The 21,545-nt window shown below is 34.8% G+C and overlaps 2 protein-coding genes across 3 annotated transcripts; both read right to left on the bottom strand.

Annotated features, from left to right (window-relative positions):
* Window positions 1-471: 471 nt before the first annotated feature.
* LOC145899057 (kelch-like protein 35) lies at window positions 472-3,245 on the bottom strand. Of its 2 annotated transcripts, none has more exons than XM_082987772.1 (4): window positions 3,138-3,245; window positions 2,554-2,712; window positions 2,196-2,343; window positions 472-1,118 (listed from the first exon to the last, which is right to left on the bottom strand). In XM_082987772.1, the coding sequence occupies exons 1-4, from the start codon at window positions 3,178-3,180 to the stop codon at window positions 1,019-1,021; spliced, it is 450 nt and encodes a 149-aa protein (XP_082843898.1). In that variant the 5' UTR covers window positions 3,181-3,245; the 3' UTR covers window positions 472-1,018. The 2 variants fall into 2 exon arrangements, with proteins under 2 accessions (XP_082843898.1, XP_082843905.1); XM_082987779.1 differs by having other exon boundaries at window positions 2,196-2,340.
* An 11,131-nt stretch (window positions 3,246-14,376) lies between these two features.
* LOC145898992 (kelch-like protein 7) lies at window positions 14,377-20,407 on the bottom strand. Its single transcript, XM_082987700.1, has 12 exons — window positions 20,280-20,407; window positions 20,105-20,228; window positions 19,160-19,313; window positions 18,653-18,870; window positions 17,921-18,064; window positions 17,756-17,861; window positions 17,301-17,392; window positions 16,833-17,013; window positions 16,293-16,433; window positions 15,710-15,868; window positions 15,349-15,496; window positions 14,377-15,019 (listed from the first exon to the last, which is right to left on the bottom strand). Exons 1-12 carry the CDS (start codon window positions 20,339-20,341, stop codon window positions 14,908-14,910), a joined length of 1,641 nt encoding a protein of 546 aa, XP_082843826.1. The 5' UTR covers window positions 20,342-20,407; the 3' UTR covers window positions 14,377-14,907.
* Between the last annotated feature and the right edge of the window lie 1,138 nt (window positions 20,408-21,545).

Genomic DNA, 21,545 nt, shown 5'->3' with positions numbered 1-21,545 from the left:
CGGATATTGTTTGTTTACCACGGAATCACAAGTACACATTCTCTCTGTCAGAGGTTCGTAAAACTTTTTCAGCACATGGCACACATGGATAATCTAATGTCGGACTTGCTTAACAGCTGTAGAAGAATCTGGCACTTGGCTAGGCAAAAACGCACCCTAACAATTGATCGTAAAATCCGTAAAAGGAAGCAATAAATGCGACCAAAAATGGAAATAATTCTCCATTGTTTTCATGTTTAGTCGATGAAGTTCACAGTTTAAGCTTTGGGAAACTGACGATGATTATGGTAACCTACATAAGCAAAATCGATTTTCCAAAATAAAATCTGCTGACGATAATCAGAGGCTTGTTGCTTCATTATATACACCAACTAAAGTAATTTGTTGTCGCAGATAAATAAACAATGTTCAACCGATGCCCAGATTCCTCTACAGCTATTAAGCAAGTCCAAAATCAAATCATTTTTATTTTCACTTTACAAGGTACTTGAACATGAAACACAAAATAGTTTGGGCACCGATAAAACCATAAGGGTTATCGAGTCAGGCGCCCATGTGAAGGTGATTTCCTCACGGAGAATCACAGTCTGCCACAGGATCACAGCTAGTTGCACTGGGAGGTGATCGATTGCAACCGACTGCTTTGGACGTTATATAGCGCGGAGTAACACTTGATAATTCACATGTGAAAACAAGATTCGCAAAAGACACACATGTATTTAACGTAACGCACAACCTGACCTATTGTAGTATTGGTATTTATATATTCGTAGCAAAATCACATTAAAAATCCACAAAAGGAATAAGTGCTATTTTGCGGAGAACTGTTATTATCACAAAATACACCGGTTTTCATACACATATACATGGTTTTAAAATAATTTACAACGCGTTGAAAAAATAGAAAACAATTTTTTAAGTTGCATAAAACGATATTTTTGACAAAACTTTTATTTGAGCATCTTTTTCCGTGCGTAATCACAGTTAAATATCAACTACACCCAAATATGGAAACATATTAAACAGCAACAACAGTCGCACCATAAACTGGTTTGTCAAGATCAAAAGCATGTGTCCAGACATCTGAGGTTGGATCGTAAACTTTAACTGAAGTCTTTCTATGAAACAAACATGATACAGTTTCATGAATCAGACACACAACAAACACAGGCAAGTTTTTCTACAACATTTTTCTCAAGAAGTAATTTTATAAGTTAACAAAAACAAACCAACGTACACCCGCAGACCCCTTCACCACTAAACCAAACCACAAATTAGGGATGGGCAATATAGAATAACACACTATTCTAGAACATTCTAGAATAGTTAAATCGAATCCAGAATACCGAATCCTATTCTGCTTTTGTTTGAGCTTTTGCACTGAAGCACAATAAACATGAAAGAAATTATTACAGGACTGTACTGACAAAGCACAATCAAAGAATAAATTCATTGCAGTGTAATATATCTACGTACGTAACTTTATGGCTGTTAAACCTAAACGTCATCACATCACAACCGTAGCAGTTGATTGACGGAAAATTCTCAAAAAACATACGTACCGTATTTACTCGATTGTAAGCCGGGTCTGAAAGTTTTTGAACCTACCGTTTGTGATGCTTACAATCGAGAGTGGCTTATATTAGTTAATGTCACGAGGATATTTTGTCTACAGCTTATATTATTTAATATCACACGGGACGGATATTTTGTCTGCGGCTCTCAGTTTCAATGAAATTTACCTGTAGCTCGCTCTACTCTACCAATTTTGAACAACAGATTTGTTGACAATTATTGTAGGCACGTAAGTTTGCCTTTGACAGTTACGTGCGACTTACATTCGAGCTTATATTAATTTTTTAACACCGTCGCATGCGGCGTATAATCGAGTAAATACGGAAACCGTGCATCAAAGATAAATAGCGAAACCCATTATTCGGTTTGAAGACAATTTGGATTCGGATAGTTTAAGATTCGAATCCTCCGGATTCGCTATTCTAAATTGCCCATCCCTACCACAAATTCAACCTTGTATAAAGCAAAGTGTTTTAAGTTTAATCTTAACAAACATTTTATAAATGTTGTTAATCAAGTATAACATCGTATATCCCACTTGTCCCAGTTACTCAACATTTACATTTTCACATAAAACGGGAAACAGTGGACTATAGTGACGTCATAATAGTAATTCTTACCCTCCCCCCACAGCATAAATCCTCCCATCAATAACACAAGCAGAGTGAAAGGAACGAGGATTTAGGAGAGGAGAAACATATTTCCATTTGTTGACTCTAGGTTCGTATTCTTCAACTGTTTGCAGGGAGCCACGATCACCATCACCTCCTGTCAGATTTAAAGTAAAACTTTTTATTGTTTTTAGGTTAATACTTTATAGTTATATCTACCAGTTATGTTTAGGATTCTTTTCAGGAAACTCCATTATATTTATCACGTGATACATTTACTGGTGACGAATATGAATTTGTATTTTATAAATTTTACATAACAACAAAACTTACTGTTAATTTTATTGCTTAACTTTTCAACACTAACCAATTGCATAGATCTTCCCTTTAATTTCTTCACATGCTAAATCACTTCTTGCTTCATTGAGAGAAGCGATTCTTGTGGAGGTTCCAACACGAATATCGTGGAATTCACATGATTGTAAGGATTGTCCGCCATTAAATCCGCCCACAGAAAACAAAACATCTGAAGAAATTTCCAAATCGCTTGTGTTAATATTTATTGTGACGTCATATTACGATTATGTTGTAATGTTACGTAACAAGCAATGAGGTAAGCTCTGCGTTTCTTAACGTACAAATAAGCGATCATCTTTAAATCGAGGTTTTTATTGAAAGTAATCAATATTATGGTTGATATTCATGCAACAAAGAACTATAAAATAAAGATGGAATATTTCCTGCATTTCTGTTAAGTTTAAATTCGGCGTTTCACAACATTTTTATGTCCAAGAGTGAATATTGTTGGGGTAAAAAGTTTAAATTTACTGATTACTTAAATTTGTGGTTTCTGGGTATTTATGTCGTTGTTTTAGATGCATGTCAATTATTTGGACCTTAATCCAGTAATGAGAATAATCTTCACAAAAATAAATCCAGATACATTCTTACTGTCAATTGAAGCCATTCCATGTAAATATCTTGGTTGTAACATGTCGAAACCACTTCTCCATCTGTCTTCTTGTACAAAATAACACAAAGTTGATGAAAATGCTCTGTGGTTTCCATAACCCCCCGTGAGATACAAGTCATCTAAATTTGTTTGTAATTAGTGAAAACAAGGTTGTCCATAAAAGTGATAATTGTTGATAACAGAGGTTGAAAATTTTGCTTTTTAAACTATTTGGTAATCAGTGTTAGTAATATATTAAAAATGTTCAATTTTCTTTTATCTAGTCAGGGCTGAATCCATAACATAATAATAGTGATTTGGGTGCTAGTCAAGAAGATAGTCATACACCACACAAACGCACACTATTGGTGAACGAAAATCAATTTTTGCAAAACACTTTTGTGTGTTGGCTGTGAATTGTTGTGTGTGGGTTCACAAAACGTAATCCTGTAACAGCCCCTGGTTTAATGACAAACACTTTGTGGAATAACAAGACCAACCTCCAACAACAGCAGATGCAGCAGAACTTCGACCTTCCAACAAATCAGCAATTTTTACCCAGTTTTTACTTTCCTCCAAATTCAACATCTCACAACTTTGTGTTGGAACATCTCCACCCATTACATAAACATTTTCACCAAATTTGACTGAAGTTGAGTTCACTCTGTCTGTGATCATTTTCTAAACAAATTTGGATGATGATTAATAACACATTAAGACAAAGTGATTCACATGTTTCACTAAATAACAGAAATATTTGTCCTAAAAAAATTAAAATACCCAGAAAATATGAAAAGTTACTTGTCATATGTTTCTCTAAATAATGCCTATTACTTGTCATTTGCTGTTGTGCTAACTTTACGTCAAGTTTTTATATTGCTTGTACATACAAAGAGCATCAAGCAAAACACTTGATAGGAAAATAAGTTAAATAAGCAAAACCATATGACAGCAAGCAATGTACATACTGGGTAATGTTCATGTTGTTTTGTGGTAACATTCCATTTCACACAATCTCGTGTTGATTTATCTCCACCAATGAGAAGAAATCCTGACAAATCTGCAACATAAATGTTGCTTGCTATGGTTTTCGCTTGTGAAAAATATATTCTTATGGTATTAAAAGTTTTTTAATTCAGGCAAGGTTTTTGCATTGTAAATACCAACATTGAATGTGGTTGGTATTTGTGTTAAATTGACTACAGTTCAAGATTTAATTATAAAAAATAACATATTTTGTGGATATGGTTTTGCAGTGAAATCTGTTTTCAGAACACATATTTCCAATATTAGATTCCATGAGTAAATGTTAGGTGGGAAATGAAATGGGGCTTAAAGTTATGTGAGTACAAATGCTACAAGGGTGGTGTAAATATGGTGGATGTAACATATTGCTGTGAATGTGACATAAAATAAACAAATCTTGCACCTTTTTTGACAGAACTTGCTTTTCCACTTGTTCCTGGTACATTACATTGTTTCAATACAGCATCCATGACCGCACGACAACATTCAACGTTACTTCTCACAAGAGGCTGAAAAATAATGAAATATTTCAGTTCATTGCTAGGAAATCAATTTAAACCAAATTTACTTCATTTCTAACTGTGGTTGAAACAAACTGAGTGGAAATAGATGAAAGATCAAGTTGTGAGAAAAGATTCACAAACAAATCCTCTCGATGGGAAGGATTGAAATTAACCCATCGAACCAGTCCAGTAAATACATCTTCTTCCATCTATATATAACAACTAATATGTAACAACAAAGCAAGTTAATTTTCAAACAAGTCATAAAGAAGATAATAACATGAGTGTCTGCATTAAATACTAAATTAAAACCAAGAACATAAATAGAGAGGCAAAATGTCACACAGAAAGTTTAATCACTTCCAAAATAACTTGAAACAAATGTTTTGACATAAGGTTGTTGAAAAACAAACAGTTAAAAATCATTTTGCCATAATCTCAGCCCTGTCATATAATCCTCAAAGAATGTTTGTTGCAAATATCACACCATTGCATCTTGCAATGCGGTGGCATGCCAATAAACCAACTCAGATATACAGCAAAGTACACTATTTCTTGTAAAGTTACAGCCTATGTTGTGTAAAACGCATGTTGAATTATGACTTCAGTTATCACTGGAAATCATTTCTGCTGCTGTGAGATTAAATAAGAACAAACAACATTTAGAACTGACGGCTGTGGATGGGGAAATGATGATGTGCTTACCCAACTTTTAAGCCCGACAACTTGCATAGATAAACAAATAAACTATATACATGTATACAGGAAAAAAACATAAAGAAAATTAATCACAATTACCCCTTTGTTTTTCTGCTTGATGATTGCAGACACATCACCTACATCAAGTTGCATGAAATCATCATGTTGTACAACTGTTGCAATGTTATCAACAATCATTTGGTTTGTTTTCTTTTTCACATCAACAAGATTGTATCGAGTAGCATAAGCCCTTAGCTTCAAACAGTTGTCGGTTGAAATCATTTTAAGGATGACTCGACAACAAAATGACTTCAACTCTGAAAGTGTGAATAAAACACAGTGTTGTCTGTCTCACTTGTCCATTAATTACAAATAAATTGTTTTGTCCCAGGTTTATGGGAAAAAGTAGCACTCAGTACAAAGATATTAATATCCCTCTAGCATAGTGACAATAGTTAAACACAAAAATATTTATTACACCTAATAATTGGGAAATCGTCGTGGTTGGCACTAATAAAATGATATACATGTAGAATGTATATATTATAATAATCATTCGTAACACATTAACACCAGTGAAGATTAATACTTGCAATGTTTACATACCTTCCATCTGTGTATAATCAGCATCTTCCAACACTTCCAACACATTTTTCTTTGTTACTTCAATATCACCAGTGTAAATATAATCCAATACACTTTCCAGTCTTTTTGGTGGAATATTGTCAACCTTGATGAAATCGCTGTATTTTTCGCTCATCTAAAAGAAAACAAAGTTAACAAATCACAACAAACACAACTCAATCTGATGTTAAGAACTACGGAAAAGTGACAACTTTATTGGTTCAGAAATATATACATCAGTCTGGTACAACAGAAAACAAAAATAAGCACAATTGCCATTGCACAAAAAATAAATTTCATGGGTTGCATTGTAGCATAGTTGGATTGTAGGCTGGATTGTTTTCACTAAATATTACAGTAACGATGATGAGTGATATCTGTTTATACAGAATGTATTTGATATGAAATCAAAAATTTATTCTGTGTCGAATGCATGTTTTTAGTTCAATGCAAGTTATTTCAGAAATATTACTGCGGGCCACACTGAAAGGTTTGGCAAGCCATGAGCCATATGTGGTGGTGGTCTGGTTTACATTAAAGAAGGGTTACACACATGGGCGTATCCAGGGGGGGTCCGAGGGGTCCGGACCCCCCCCCTTTTGTGAAATATTTTGGTGTTTTTTGATAACTAAACAAACGCCACTGTATTTTTTTGTCAAAATCCGCGTGAAAACCAGAAATTTTCTTTGACGTTGACCTGAAAACCGCATCGTTCTTGCATTCGCCATTGTTTCCAAACAGGGAGCATCGTTACTGAACACTTGGCATTCTTCCCAAACATGTTGCATTGTTACGAAACAAAGGTAATTTTTCGTCAGTTTACGGACGAAACGTCGTTTTTCAGTGGCCACGTTGTAATGACAAGCGGTTTACTTGCGTGAAAGTCAATTAGTTTAGTTGTTAAACTTTGAAAGCAGTAGTTATAAAACTACGGCGCAAGCACTATACGGCAAAACCTCGCATCGAGTGTCCCATAGCGTTATACAATTGCGCAAGCCAGAAAGCCACCGTTTATATGACGATTGGCGCGAACACCGGCGTTCGTATTTTGCGATTCTCGCCCATAATTAACCTTAGTTTATACCTGAAAATCGGGGAATTCCCTAAAAAATTTGGACACCCCCTTTAAAAATTCCTGGATACGCCCCTGGTTACACACCATATGGCATGTATGTATCTGATGTGGCAAGACATCATTTGAAAACGACATGCGTCAAATATTATGGTATGTTAATCAAATATTAGTGCTCTTCTGATACATATATGTTAGCATTTGTGTTTAGTGTTGTTGCACAAAATTATGTAATTCATCAAACTCATGATTCATTATTCCCCAAAATTTTCATGTATATTTCAAAATTGTAAAGCCTCACCAATAAATTCAAGTGACATAACGGTATCGTTATAATTGACAAAAAGATACCATTAATGTGTTATTTAAAGATCATATCTTAACTGTGTTAATAAAGACTGGTGACAATACAAAGGCAAAACTTGAAAGATTCATTATATTTTTGCGTTACCAACACTTACCTCAACACCTAGTAAAGCATTAAAATAATCTGACATAGAACAAACAACAGCATCATGAATTGAATAGTTTTCTCCTTGGGAACAAAAGCGTTCTGTTGCAAAATCGTTTTGTTTCTTTTCTGTCACTAAAATAGCAATAGTTTTACTTTAGTAAATCACCATAAATTAAACTTACTTGTTTAAAAATTCCATCACTTTCTGGTTGTGCAAGTTTATTTCTTCTTGTGTTCGCTTCATGATGAAGACAAAAAGTTAAACTGACAGTCAATGAAATACCAAATGTTATTATAAGTTTATTATATTGAAGATGCGGTATTACCCCAATGCTCATGAAATGCGTAAATTTTATTCGAGTTTACCATTTTATGGGCTTTGTAACAGTAACGCACGCGAATACCGCCGCAGGCCTTTTCATCGTAACAGATTTGTTCGAGCTGTAGAAAAAGACTTAGAAACTGATTGTACTTTGACGGACAAAAATGATGCTGTTGCTGAACAGAAATCGAATAAACAGTCGCCTAAAGAGTCTAATGAGTTTAAAAAAAATGTCTCTGAGTTCCCGAAGTAACTGAACTCATGCGAATTTTTATGCCACTTCAATACCCTGCCAAACACAAAATCATCACAAACAGTTATCTTGTCAGTTGTCGCCCCAGGCGTATATCTCCCGAGATGTTGAAGGTAGTCAATGAACAATTTGATGATCTTGACCGAAAAGGTGTTGTTCGTCCCAGTAGTTATTCTCCCTGGTCTTTTGCCATTCATGTTAACCTAACGGTAAATGGCGAATTTGCGGTGATTATAGGAGGCTAAGCCTAATAACGGGGCCTGATAAATACCCTATTCCATTTTTGGCTGATTTCGTCAATAATTTGAATGGCGCAACAATTGTTTCCAAGCTGGACCTCAAAAATGCGTATTTTCAAATTGCACTTGAAGAGGAATCTATCCCCAAAACAGCTGTTGTTTTTTCCGCATCGATCTATGAAATATTAGCGTTTGCCATTTGGTTTGTGTAATCATAGAATACTAAAACATGGAATGGAAACTTCGCTGAAAGTGCGCCGTCACGCATGAGTAACACTTGATGAAAAAAATGAAAAATGCATTGGGTTAAATGCGATTTTGGTGTTTTTTAGGGGCTTAAAAAACCATGCGCGCTTTTGCTGTTTGCAGGCAGTGGGAGTGTATATCGAGTAATATAATCAACTGCTATGCTTGTTATGTAAAATCAACTACTTGCTTATTATGTTTTTTTCTAGGACAGTATCTCTGCACACAGTAATGCGGTTGTTTGGGAATATTTATTTTGCAAAAACAGGGCATTTGACAAACGATAGTATGACTGCTTTTTTCTGCGATTTCTGTATCTTGATGAAGATGGAGATGAAGATATTATAATGAACCAAATTATTAAAATCAGTTGATATCAGGAAATACCTTCCCAACACCATGTTCATACTGCTGAGTGCAAATGTTGTCAGTAAAGTCCAACACAAAACATCATTTTCGTGCATAATATGGGTTTCAAAAAGTTAAGCCTTGACAAAATATATTTTGATTGCTTGCAAATACTCAAGGGCAGTGGGAATGCTTCCAATATAAACCAACTATAATTTGTATATAAGTGTTGCATACGAGCAAATTCTGAAAACTTTCATCTTTTTCTTCAACATGACATGTTTCTCTCAGAAGCATTTTAATACATATCTAAATCAAATTCTGTTGTGTTTTCCTTTAAAACTAATCTGCGAGGAAAAAATTTTACTAGTGAAAAAGGTTATGAATATATTAGGGTCCAATATGGCTGAAACAAAAGGCAATTATGTTTAGTTCAACAAAACATTAGGCTACATATTTTCAACTGCGTCATCAGCATTCAACCAAGTGTTAAGATAAGAGTAAAAAAATATACTTCTGTTATTTGTGGCATGAATTGCTCAGAACCAATGGAATATAAAAAATGACACCATAATTTATTTGATTATGTCAATATTTTTTTTTACATAATTACCACTATTTATTTATTATTTGATATTATTTGCATAAAAGATGAAAAACGGCCAGATTTAAGTATGGTTAACCAAGTAAATACAATCTTTAAAATTAAACAGCAAAATTTGGCCCCATCTTATCTGGTTTACAAAGGCTACAATCTGACATTTTGGGCCAAAAACTACTTCGTGTAGTACTGCACTATCCATCCAACATATATCTTTACAAAAAGAGGAGTTATGAAACATTTTGATACATACCCAGTAATGACTGCAAAAATGTGACCTCTGGGTAGGACTGTTTTGTTCATATATTAGGTTTCTGAAACTCACGATTGCTTTTTAGGCAGATATGCAAATCTAAAACATTATGTCATCACTTGAATGACGTAATTACATGTCTTACGTCATCTTTGAGGTTGACGCGATGATGTATTAACATTTTTTTAGTCAGTAAGGTGACTTGTAACACACGGTTAAAAAGTGTATTATAGCGCGTCATAATCAAAATCATCCACATATTTTAAAAGATTAAGGATGAAACTACTTGAATTACATTTAAATAAATTCTTGTGATTACATTAACTCAGAGTTTTTCGCCGCCGAAAAACGCCAAAATCGCGTTTAACCCAATGCATTTTTCATTTTCCGTAAAGTGTTACTCATGCGTGACGAAAAGAGTTTCCATTCCATGTTTTAGTATTCTATGGTGTAATGCACCATAGACTTTCCAAAGGTTTATGGATCAAATGTTAGGTGGTCTACCGTTTGTTTACGTCTATCTTGGTGATATTCTAATTTCAAGCAGATCAGAAACTGAGCATAAACACCACTTAAGACAGGTTTTGAAACGTTTATCTGACTATGGATTAGAAATTAATTTAGAGAAGAGTGATTTTGGTGTGGCTGATGTTGTTTTTCTCGGTCATAAAATCTCTTCAGATGGATTTCGTCCTCTTAAAAACAAAGTTGAGGTAATTCAAAACTTTCCACGTCCGACAACATTAAAAGAGTTGAGACGATATTGGGCATGATTACATTTTACAGACGTTTTATTCCACATTGTGCTGAACACTTACAGTTACTTACCAACATGTTGAGGAAAGACGTAACGAAAGGTAATGTGCTGACATGGTCGCCTGAGGCTATAGTCGCTTTTGTGACGTGACTTGTTGAGTGGCAGAACTTTATTGCACTATCAAAAATTGAATGGAAGATTTTCTTTAGTTTGCAACCGTAGTAATTTTGCCATGGGCGCAGTATTAAATCAATTTGATAATGGTGAATGATGTCCTCTTGCTCTCTTTTCAAAAGGCCTCAATCTTGCACAACGGAAATACTCAACTTTTGATCGTGAACTTTTAGCTATTTATAAACCTATTATACATTTCAAAAATTTGCTTAGAGGAAGACATTTTAATGTTGGTTACAGATCACAAACCCCGTGGTTAGAGCATTTCATTCAAAATCTGATAACCTTTCGCCGAGACAAGAACGACATTTTGACTATATTTTTCAATTTACCAACAAAATTGAACATATTAGTGGATTTCATAATGTTGGTGCTGATTGCCTTTCAATGATTGAAGTTAATACCATATCTCTCTCTCCTGATGTGTTTGATCTCGATGAAGTAGCGTTAGCCCAAGACACTGATGAATTTAATGACATGCTTGCTGAACAATGCCGCAGTTTAAAGTTAGTTAGACGCAGACTTCCGAATTCCCATAACAATATAGCCGGAGACAGGTATATTTAGAGTTGTTGTACCTTTGCAGTTTAGAAAGCGAGTCTTCAGTGTTTTACATTCTCTGTCTCATCCTGGCATTGCTATAACACGCAGACTTATTGGCGAACGTTATGTCTGGCCCCACATGAACAGCGATATTCTTCAGTGGGTAAAAACTTGCAAAACCTTGTCAAACTTGGAAGGTTCACGTTCACAATATTACTCCATGTGTAAATATGTTGAGCCTCCGGAACGCTTTACCGATCTCAACGTTGATATTATCGGGCCCATGGGCGAGATGTATATGAGGCCAAAGAAACACTGTAGGATTTATGTCATGTTTACTCAGAGATAACACAAAACCCAACTATAACTCCAAAAATACTCCAACACTGTGCAATTAGTAATTACTGGGTTGTATTAAAATTAGTAAAGAATTCGAGTACTCACAATAAAAGATGCAATTTTAATGATGCGGTTCGAGTAAATCCAATGGTGGCCATGAGACAGTACAAATGTTCAATCGTACGGTTCAGAAACTGTCTGGCATTACAGCCCAAGCGGTCAATTATAACAACTAACTTTCAGGCGTGTTAACCGGGTAAAAATGTCATAAAACAAACGTGGATTACAAAAAAAATCATAAGGCTTGAAGGCTCCAAAAAACACAGGTTCGCTTTTGTAAGATTACAGAGGGTGTCTAGTATGTTTTGACCATATTTAGCTTGTTGCATTTTAACCGTGTATTGTTGTTCCATTCCTTCGAATAAACAAACAGGATTGATTAAAAATTTAACATCAACCCATGGCTATTATCGTGTACAAATATATTTCCATTCCCAAAAGCAGGTATATTTTATATGATTCAATTTCGCGCAGGAAATACCTCAGTAGATAAACGGTTCCGACTGCGGGGTATTCACCTGCACTTTCGCTGAATTCATCAGTCGTGATTCACCACTGAACTTTACTCAGTCCAATATGCCTCTACTGCGCAGGACAATGGTTTGGGAGATATTGAATCGAACCCTCACAAGATGACAAGTTCTCAAATAAAATAATTTACACATTTTTACTTGTGCTTCTTTGTTCTACTTTTGCATAGCAACTAACCTGTATGTTGTTGAAACCAAATCGGGCGGTCGGTAAAACACTGGCCTCACTGTCTGTTGCTATGTTTGTTATGGGAATATTTAAGCGTGATTTGGTTTTGGCGAAAACATTTTTGTTGGCTAATTTTAAATGTTGTTTTTGTGTTTATTTATGATAACTGTGTTTGATGTGAGAAGATAAATAACTTTAAACCAGGGGTTTTACATAACGTAACATAACCTTAACCGTTTTAATGATTTCCAGACAAGAATATGAAAAACACGTATGGATAAATGGGAGAACGTTGTCTTGTCTTTTTAGGCAAGAATTTTGCTATATTGGTACAAATTGTCGGCATTGGCCTGGAATATGAGACGGAGTCCACGTTAATTTTCACCGCAACGAGTTTTTTCTCCTGTCTTTGGCGTTGCTGGCAATACAATCATACGTTACAAACTTCACTATACAGCTCGGTCTTCTTCCGTTCCAACACCATGGATATTGGTTGTTTACCACGAAATCACAACTACACGTTCTCTCTGTCAGGGGTTCGTAAAACTTTTTCAGATCATGGCACACATGCATAATCTAAAGTCGGACTTGCTTGACAGCTGTAGAAGAATCTGGCACTTGGCTAGGCAAAAACGCACGCTAACAAGCAATCGTAAAATCCTGAAGCACAAACAAGTGTACCAGAAGCAATAAATGCGACTAAAAATGGAAATAATTCTCCATTATTTTCATGTTTAGTCGATGAAGTTCACGGTTTAAGCTTTGAGAAACTGACGATGATTATGGTAACCTACATAAGCGAAATCGATTTTCCAAAATAAAATCTGCTGACGAAAATCAAAGGCTTATTGCTTCACAAAATGAACCAACTAAAGTAATTTGTTGTCGCAGACAAATAAACAATGTCCAACCGAGGGCTAACTTCATCTACAGTCCAAAATCAAATCATTTTTATTTTCACGTTACAAAGTACATGAAACACAAAATAGTTTGAACATCGATAAAACCATAAGGGTTATCGAGTCAGGCGCCCATGTGAAGGTGATTTCCTCACGGAGAATCACAGTCTGCAACAGGATCGCAGCTAGTTGCACTGGGAGGTGATCGATTGCAAACGACTGCTTTGGACGTTATATAGCGCGGAGTAACACTTGTAGTGAACACACATGTGTATTTTTAATATGTATTTTTATAATGTAGGCTACGTTGATTACTTGCCGATGTTATGTTTGTGCAACTTTCATACCCTGGAGCGTTTACTCACGCATTCACGTAACTCTAAACGACCATTTAAAACTTTCACGACCATCGCTCTAAAACAATTAACTCACTTGCGACCCCGATAAAAACGTGTCAGTGTCTCCGCCTTGTCTGGACGCAGTTATAGTGCGTTGGCACATCATGACTTGACCTAGAGGCATTTTTAACTTGAAGAAGTTTTATGTACGAAAGAAAGTTGCAAGCGGGTTTAAAAAGCGATGTAATGCATTGTCTAAAAACCAGATTACTCTAACAACTCAACTCAATGCCATTCTGACTATTTCGATACTGAACGTTTAAATTGAACTCTTGGATTTGCTGTTTGATGTCTATGAAGTTTTTGGCATCTCAATAAAAGATTGTTATGCTGAAATGGTGTCAGATCTACACGGAGTTTTCTAAAATAGAACACGCATCTACAATTGCTTTACCTCAACGTGATATTGGATTTTCTGCAAAGAACTGAAATCGTGAGTACTTTCTGTCTTATCTATTGAAGAACTCTATACTGAAGAAGTATTCTCACGATAAATCTACGCTAAAAAAATTATTTCTTATCTTTGCACCTTTATGATGAACTTGGGGATGATAATCTTGACTTCTTGCCATTTCTAAAACAATGAAAGATAAAACGAAATCAATTCTTCTCGACGATAGAGCCTGTTGTCTTTGGCTTTTCTTTTTCTAACCGAATTTCGAGGTTGGACGAACACCGTTTGACAATTTCAACACGAACATTTATTTCTTCATTCATTCGATGGTGACGTTTTTATCGGGGTCGCAAGCGAGTTAATTGTTTTAGAGCGATGGTCGTGAAAGTTTTAAATGGTCGTTTAGAGTTACGTGAATGCGTGAGTAAACGCTCCAGGGTATGAAAGTTGCACAAACATAACATCGGCAAGTAATCAACGTACATTATAAAAATACATATTAAAAATACACATGTGTGTTCACTACACACTTGATAATTCACATGTGAAAACAAGATTCACAAAAGGCACACATGTATTGAACATAATGCACAACCTGACCTATTGTAGTATTGGTATTTATAAATTCGTAACAAAATCACATAAAAAAAATAAGTGCTATTTTGCAGATAACTGATATTATCACAAAATACACCGGCTTTCCTACACATATACATGGTTTAAAAATAATTCACAACGCGTTGCAAAAATAGAAAACAATTTTTTAAGTTGCATAAAACGATATTTTTAACAAAACTTTTATTTGAGCATCTTTTTCCGTGAGCAATCACAGTTAAATATCAACTACTCCCAAATATGGAAACATATTAAACAGCAACAACAGTCGCATTATAAACTGGTTTGTCAAGATCAAAAGCATGTGTCCAGACATCTGAGGTTGGATCGTAAACTTCAACTGATGTGAGTCCACCCCGCTTTCTATAAAACAAACATCATATAGTTTCATGAATCAGACACACAACAAACACAGGCAAGTTTTTCTACAACATTTTCTGCAAGAAATAATTTTATAAGTTAACAAAAACAAACCAACGTACACCCGCAGACCCTTTCACCACTAAACCAAACCACTCACACAACCTTGTATAATACAAAATGTTTTAAGTTTAATTTTAACAAACACTTTATGCAAGTTGTTAATCAAGTATAACAACGTATATCCCACTTGTCCCAGTTTCTCAACATTTACATTTTCACATAAAACGGGAAACAGTGGACTATAGTGACGTCATAACAGCAAATCTTACCCCACTCCACCCACAACATAAATCCTCCCATCAATAACACAAGCAGAGTGATAACAACAAGGATTTTGGAGAGGAGAAACATATTTCCATTTGTTGACTCTAGGTTCGTATTCTTCAACTGTTTGCAGGAAGTCACCGCCATAACCTCCTGTCAGATTTAAAGTAAAACTTTTTATTGTTTTTAGGTTAATACTTTATAGTTATATCAACCAGTTTTTATGTTTAGGATTCTTTTCAGGAAACTCCATTATATTTATCACGTGATACATTCACCGGTGACGAATATGAATTTGTATTTTATAAATTTTACATAACAACAAAACTTACTGTTAATTTTATTGCTTAACTTTTCATCACTAACCAATTGCATAGATCTTCCCTTTAATTTCTTCACATGCTAAACGACATCTTGCTTCATTGAGAGGAGCGATTCTTGTGGAGGTTCCAACACGAATATCGTGGAATTCACATGATTGTAAGTATTGTCCGCCATCATTTCCGCCCACAGAAAACAAAACATCTGAAAAAATTTCCAAATCGCTTGTGTTAATATTTATTGTGACGTCATATTACGATTATGTTGTAATGTTACGTAACAAGCAATGAGGTAAGCTCTGCGTTTCTTAACGTACAAATAAGCGATCAGCTTTAAATTGAGGTTTTATTGAAAGTAATCAATATTATGGTTGAAATTCATGCAACAAAGAACTATCAAATAAAGATGGAATATTTCCTGCATTTTTGTTAAGTTTAAATTCGGCGTTTCACAACATTTTTATGTCCGAGAGTGAATATTGTTGGGGTAAAAAGTTTAAATTTACTGATTACTTAAATTTGTGGTTTCTGGGTATTTATGTCGTTGTTTTAAATGCATGTCAATTATTTAGACCTTAATCCAGTAATGAGAATAATCTTCACAAAAATGAATCCAGATACATTCTTACTGTCAATTGAAGTCATTCCATGTTCATTTCTTGGTTGTAACATGTCGAAACCACTTCTCCATCTGTCTTCTTGTACAGAATAACACAAAGTTGATGAGAATGTTCCTTGGTTTCCATGACCGCCCGTGAGATACACGTCATCTAAATTTGTTTGTTTTTTGTGAAAACAAGGTTGTCTATAAAAGTGATAATTGTTGATAACAGAGATATTCTAGGAATAGTTGTTGCATGTTTTTAAAAAAAATGTTGAAAATTTTGCAGTTTAAACCATTTGCAAATCAGTGTTAGTAACATATTAGAAAGGTTCAATTTTTTTTTATCTAGTCAGGGCTGAATCCATAACATAATAAGAGTGATTTAGGTGCTAATCAAGAAGATAGTCATACACCACACAAACACACACTATTGGTCAACGAAAATCAATTTTTGCAAAACCCTTTTGTGTGTTGGCTATGTATTGTTGTGTGTGGGTTCACAAACCGTAATCCTGTAACAGCCCCTGGTTTAATGATAAACAATTTCTGAAATAACAAGACCAACCTCCAACAACAGCAGATGCACCACAACTTCGACCTTCCAACAAATCAGCAATTTTTACCCAGTTTTTACTTTCCTCCAAATTCAACATCTCACAACTTTGTGTTGGACCATTTCCACCCATTACATAAACATTTTCACCAAATTCGACTGAAGTTGAGTTCTCTCTGTCTGTGATCATTTTCTAAACAAATTTGAATGATGATTAATAACACAATAAGACAAAGTGATTCACATGTTTCACTAAATAACAGAAATTGTTGTCCCAAAAAAATTAAAATACCCAGAAAATATCAAAAGTTACTTGTCATATGTTTCTCTAAATAATGGCTGTTACTTGTTATTTGCTGTTTTGCTAACTTTACGTCAAGTTTTTTTATTACTTGTACATACAAAGAGCATCAAGCAAAATACTTGATAGGAAAATAAGTTAAATAAGCAAAACCATATAGCAGCAAGCAATGTACAAACTGGGTAATGTTCATGTTGTTTTGTGGTAACATTCCATTTCACACAATCGCGTTTCGAATTACCTCCACCAATGAGAAGAAATCCTGACAAATCTGCAACATAAATATTGCTTGCTATGGTTTTCGCTTGTGAAAAATATATTCTTATGGTATTAAAAGTTTTTGATTAAGGCAAAGTTGTTACAAATACGAACATTGAATGTAGTTGGTATTTGTGTTAAATTGACTACAGTTTAAGATTTAATTATAAAAAAGAACATATTTTGTGGATGTGGTTTTGCAGTGAAATCTGTTTTCAAAACACATATTTCCAATGTTAGATTCCATTTGTAAATGTTAGGTGGGAAATTAAATGGAGCTTAAAGTTATGGGAGCACAAATGCTACAGGGGTGGTGTAAATATGGCAGATGTAACATATTGCTGAGTTTGTGACATTAAATAAAAAAATCTTGCACTATTTTTGAGAGAAGTTGCTTTTCCACTTGTTCCTGGTACATCGTATTGTTTCAATACAGCATCCATGACCGCACGACAACATTCAAAACTACTTCTCACAAGAGGCTGAAAAATGACAAAAATATTTCAGTTCATTGCAAGGAAATCAATTTAAACAAATTTACTTCATTTCTAATTGTGGTTGCAACAAACTGAGTGGAAATAGATGAAAGATCAAGTTGTGAGAAAAGATTCACAAACAAATCCTCTCGGTGGGAAGGATTGAAATTGACCCATCGAACCATTCCAGTAAAAACAGCTTCTTCCATCTACATTTAACAACTGATATGTAATAACAAAGCAAGTTAACTTTCAAACAAGTCATAAAGAAGATAATGTCATGAGTGTCTGCATTAAATAATAAATTAAAACCAAGAACGTGAACAGAGGCAAAATGTCACACAGAAAGTTTAATCACTTCCAAAATAACTTGAAACAAATGTTTTGACATAAGGTTGTTGAAAAACAAACAGTAAAAAATCATTTTGCCATAATCTCAGCCCTGCCATATAATCTTCAAAGAATGTTTGTTGCAAATATCACACCATTGCATGTTGCGATGCAGTGGCATGCCAATAAACCAACTCAGATATACAGCAAAGTACACGAGTTCGTGTAAAGTTATAGCATATGTTGTGTAAAATGCATGTTGAATTATGACTGCAATTATCACTGGAATACATTTCTACTGCTGTGAGACTAAATAAGAACAAACAACATTTAGAACTGACGGCTGTGGATGGGGAAATGATGATGTGCTTACCCAACTTTTAAGCCCAACAACTTGCGTAGATAAACTAACAAACTATATACATGTATACAGGAAAAAAAACATAAAGAAAATGAATCTTAATTACCCCTTTGTTTTTCTGCTTGATGATTGCAGACACATCACCAACATCAAGTTGCATGAAATCATCATGTTGTACAACTGTTGCAATGTTATCAACAATCATTTGGTTTGTTTTTTTTTCCACATCAGTAAGATTGTATCGAGTAGCATAAGCTCTTAGCTTCAAACAGTTGTCGGTTGAAATCATTTTAAGGATGACTCGACAACAAAATGACTTCAACTCTGAAAGTGTGAATAAAACACAGTGTTGTCTGTCTCACTTCTCTATTAATTACAAATAATTTGTTTTGTCCCAGGTTTATGGGAAAAAGTTGCACTCAGTACAAAGATATTAATATCTCTCTAGCATAGTGACAATAGTTAAACACAAAAATATTTATTACACCTAATAATTGGGAAATTGTCATGGTTGGCACAAAAAAAATGATATACATGCAGAATGTATATATTGGAATAAACATTCTTAACACATCAACACCAGTGAAGATTAAAACTTGCAATGTTTACATACCTTCCATCTGTGTATAATCAGCATCTTCCAACACTTCCAACACATTTTTCTCTGTTACTTCAATATCACCAGTGTAAATATAATCCAATACACTTTCCAGTCTTTTTGGTGGAATAATGTCAACCTTGATGAAATCGCTGTATTTTTCGCGCATCTATAAGTAAACAAAGTTAACGAATCACAACAAACACAACACAATCTGATCCTAACAACTGATGAAAAGTGACAAACACAAAAAGGTTTGATGAGCCACGGCCATATGTTGCGGAGGTCTGCTTTACATTAAAGAAGGGTTACACACCATATGGCATGTATGTATCTGATGTGGCAAGACATCATTTGAAAACGACATGCGTCAAATATTATGGTATGTTAATCAAATATTAGTGCTATACTGATACATATAGGTTAGCATTTGTGTTTAGTGTTGTTGCACAAAATTATGTAATTCATCAAACTCATGATTCAATATTCCCCAAAATTGTCATGTATATTTCCACATTGTAAAGCCTTTCCAATGAATTCAAGTGGCATAACGATATTGTTATTATTGACAAAAAATATCATTAATGTGACAATACAACACAAAATGAATGTTACTGAAATGGTTTGTTATTTAAAGATCAGATCTTAACTATGTAATTACAATCCAGTCTGTAGAATATGGCAGTTCACAAAGAGATCTCGGGTGTGCGGGACCAAATCTTTTGTGTGCGCACGTGCATGACCCCTAAGCCCACATGCAATGAAAATAATAAAACGTCTTTAGTGATTTCTGTGCCGATAAATTTTGCATGCAGTCAAAGTAATTTGGCATGCAAAAAAAAAAAGTTAAAGAAAAACTTGCACGTGCAGCTGCCATACTCTGCAGGCTGGAATACAGACAGGTGACAATAAAAAGGCAAAACTTTTGAATCATTATATTTCTACATAACAAACACTTACCTCAACACCAAGTAAAGCATTAAAATAATCTGACATAGAGCAAACAACAGCATCATGAATTGAATAGTTTTCTCCTTGGGAACAAAGTGTTCTGTTGCAAAATCGTTTTGTTTCTTTTCTGTCACTAAAACATCAATAGTTTTAATTTCAGTAAATCACCATAAATCAAACTTACTTGTTTAAAAAATTCATCACTTTCTGGTGATGCAAGTTTATTTCTTCTTGTGTTCGCTTCATGATGGAGACAAAAAGTTAAACTGACAGTGAATGAAATACCAACAATTATTATAAGTTCAAAGACCTGTAATGTGTTTGCAAAACAAAATAGTTTAGTCTACTTGTTTGGTTTAATTCAGGAACAAACCTAATTTCCAGCGTTCAAGGTTTTAAATGTTAAAAATTACAGAAGTGCAATAAAACGTCGGCCATTTATTTGTAAACCTTTGGTACCACCCTCATTCTGGCAGAATAATTTTGCAAATTTGCCACATTCTACAAGGTACAACAGGCATTTACTCAAAAATTGTTTTTTTTGGGATTAGAATCAAATTACAGAGATGAGCAAGCAGATCAAACCTCAAAAAAACATTTAAACCTCAAAAAACATTTAAACAACATTTTCAGCAGCTGTATCAATCAAAAAAATCGCGAATTAAAAAAATCGCCTGGTTTTGCGATTCAGCATAATGGCGGCATGCGAAAAACTAGTCTAATACAAAGAATTCTGCTCGGCGTTCTTGCAATAGGTGCCAATATTGACCAATATCAAGGGAACGGAAATTTAATTCTCTACAACATGCAATTAACAAATTTGAAATTAAGGTGCCGGATGACCTTCAAATCGCCCATTGAAGACGAGCCGCTTTGAGCGAATCAGCAGCGTAATGGCGTAATGGCGTAATGTCGGCATGCGAAAAACTTCCCTATTAAAACAATTCTGCTCGGCGTTCTGGCAATAGGTGCCAATATTGACCAATATCAAGGGAACGGAAATTTAATTCTCTACAACATGCAATTAACAAATTTGAAATTAAGGTGCCGGATGACCTTCAAATCGCCCATTGAAGACGACCCGCTTTGAGCGAATCAGCAGCGTAATGGCGTAATGTCGGCATGCGAAAAACTTCCCTATTAAAACAAAAAATGCACTAAAACTGCACCTAACACGCTGAAAATCGCTATACCACGTGACTTCTTGCTCATTCAACCAGAAAATTGACCCCAATGCATCACCGGTTGCCTTGTGACGAAACTGAGAATCTCTATGACGCAGGAATACAAGACGGGCAATCCCCGCGGGCAAAACTATTTTAATAGAGTTGCTGATATGCGGTCTTTAGTCCTATTTTGATAAAATAAAGTTTGGTCCTGGCATTGAAATTCGTTTTGGTCGAAGATTGCCTTTCTTTTTGTTTGTCCCTTATGACGCATTGCTGACGTT

The sequence above is a fragment of the Ascidia mentula genome, chromosome 1 (genome assembly GCF_947561715.1).
Source record: "Ascidia mentula chromosome 1, kaAscMent1.1, whole genome shotgun sequence".
Taxonomy (NCBI): domain Eukaryota; kingdom Metazoa; phylum Chordata; class Ascidiacea; order Phlebobranchia; family Ascidiidae; genus Ascidia; species Ascidia mentula.
Note: the sequence above shows the minus strand (reverse complement) of the source record. Positions and strands in the feature narration are given on the sequence as shown.

Bases quoted from the DNA above. Each gene is read 5' to 3' on its own strand.
- LOC145899057 (XM_082987772.1), bottom strand. From the start codon at position 3,180: ATGTTACAACCAAGATATTTACATGGAATGGCTTCAATTGACA. The intron at 2,713-3,137 runs GTAAGAATGTAT...AAATTTCTTCAG, and splicing joins TGGAATGGCTTCAATTGACA to ATGTTTTGTTTTCTGTGGGC. The intron at 2,344-2,553 runs GTTAGTGTTGAA...TAAATCTGACAG, and splicing joins AGGGAAGATCTATGCAATTG to GAGGTGATGGTGATCGTGGC.
- LOC145898992 (XM_082987700.1), bottom strand. From the start codon at position 20,341: ATGAAGCGAACACAAGAAGAAATAAACTTGCATCACCAGAAAGTGATG. The intron at 17,862-17,920 runs GTAAATTTGTTT...GTCATTTTTCAG, and splicing joins CAACCACAATTAGAAATGAA to CCTCTTGTGAGAAGTAGTTT. The intron at 17,393-17,755 runs GTGCAAGATTTT...TTTATGTTGCAG, and splicing joins AGCAACTTCTCTCAAAAATA to ATTTGTCAGGATTTCTTCTC.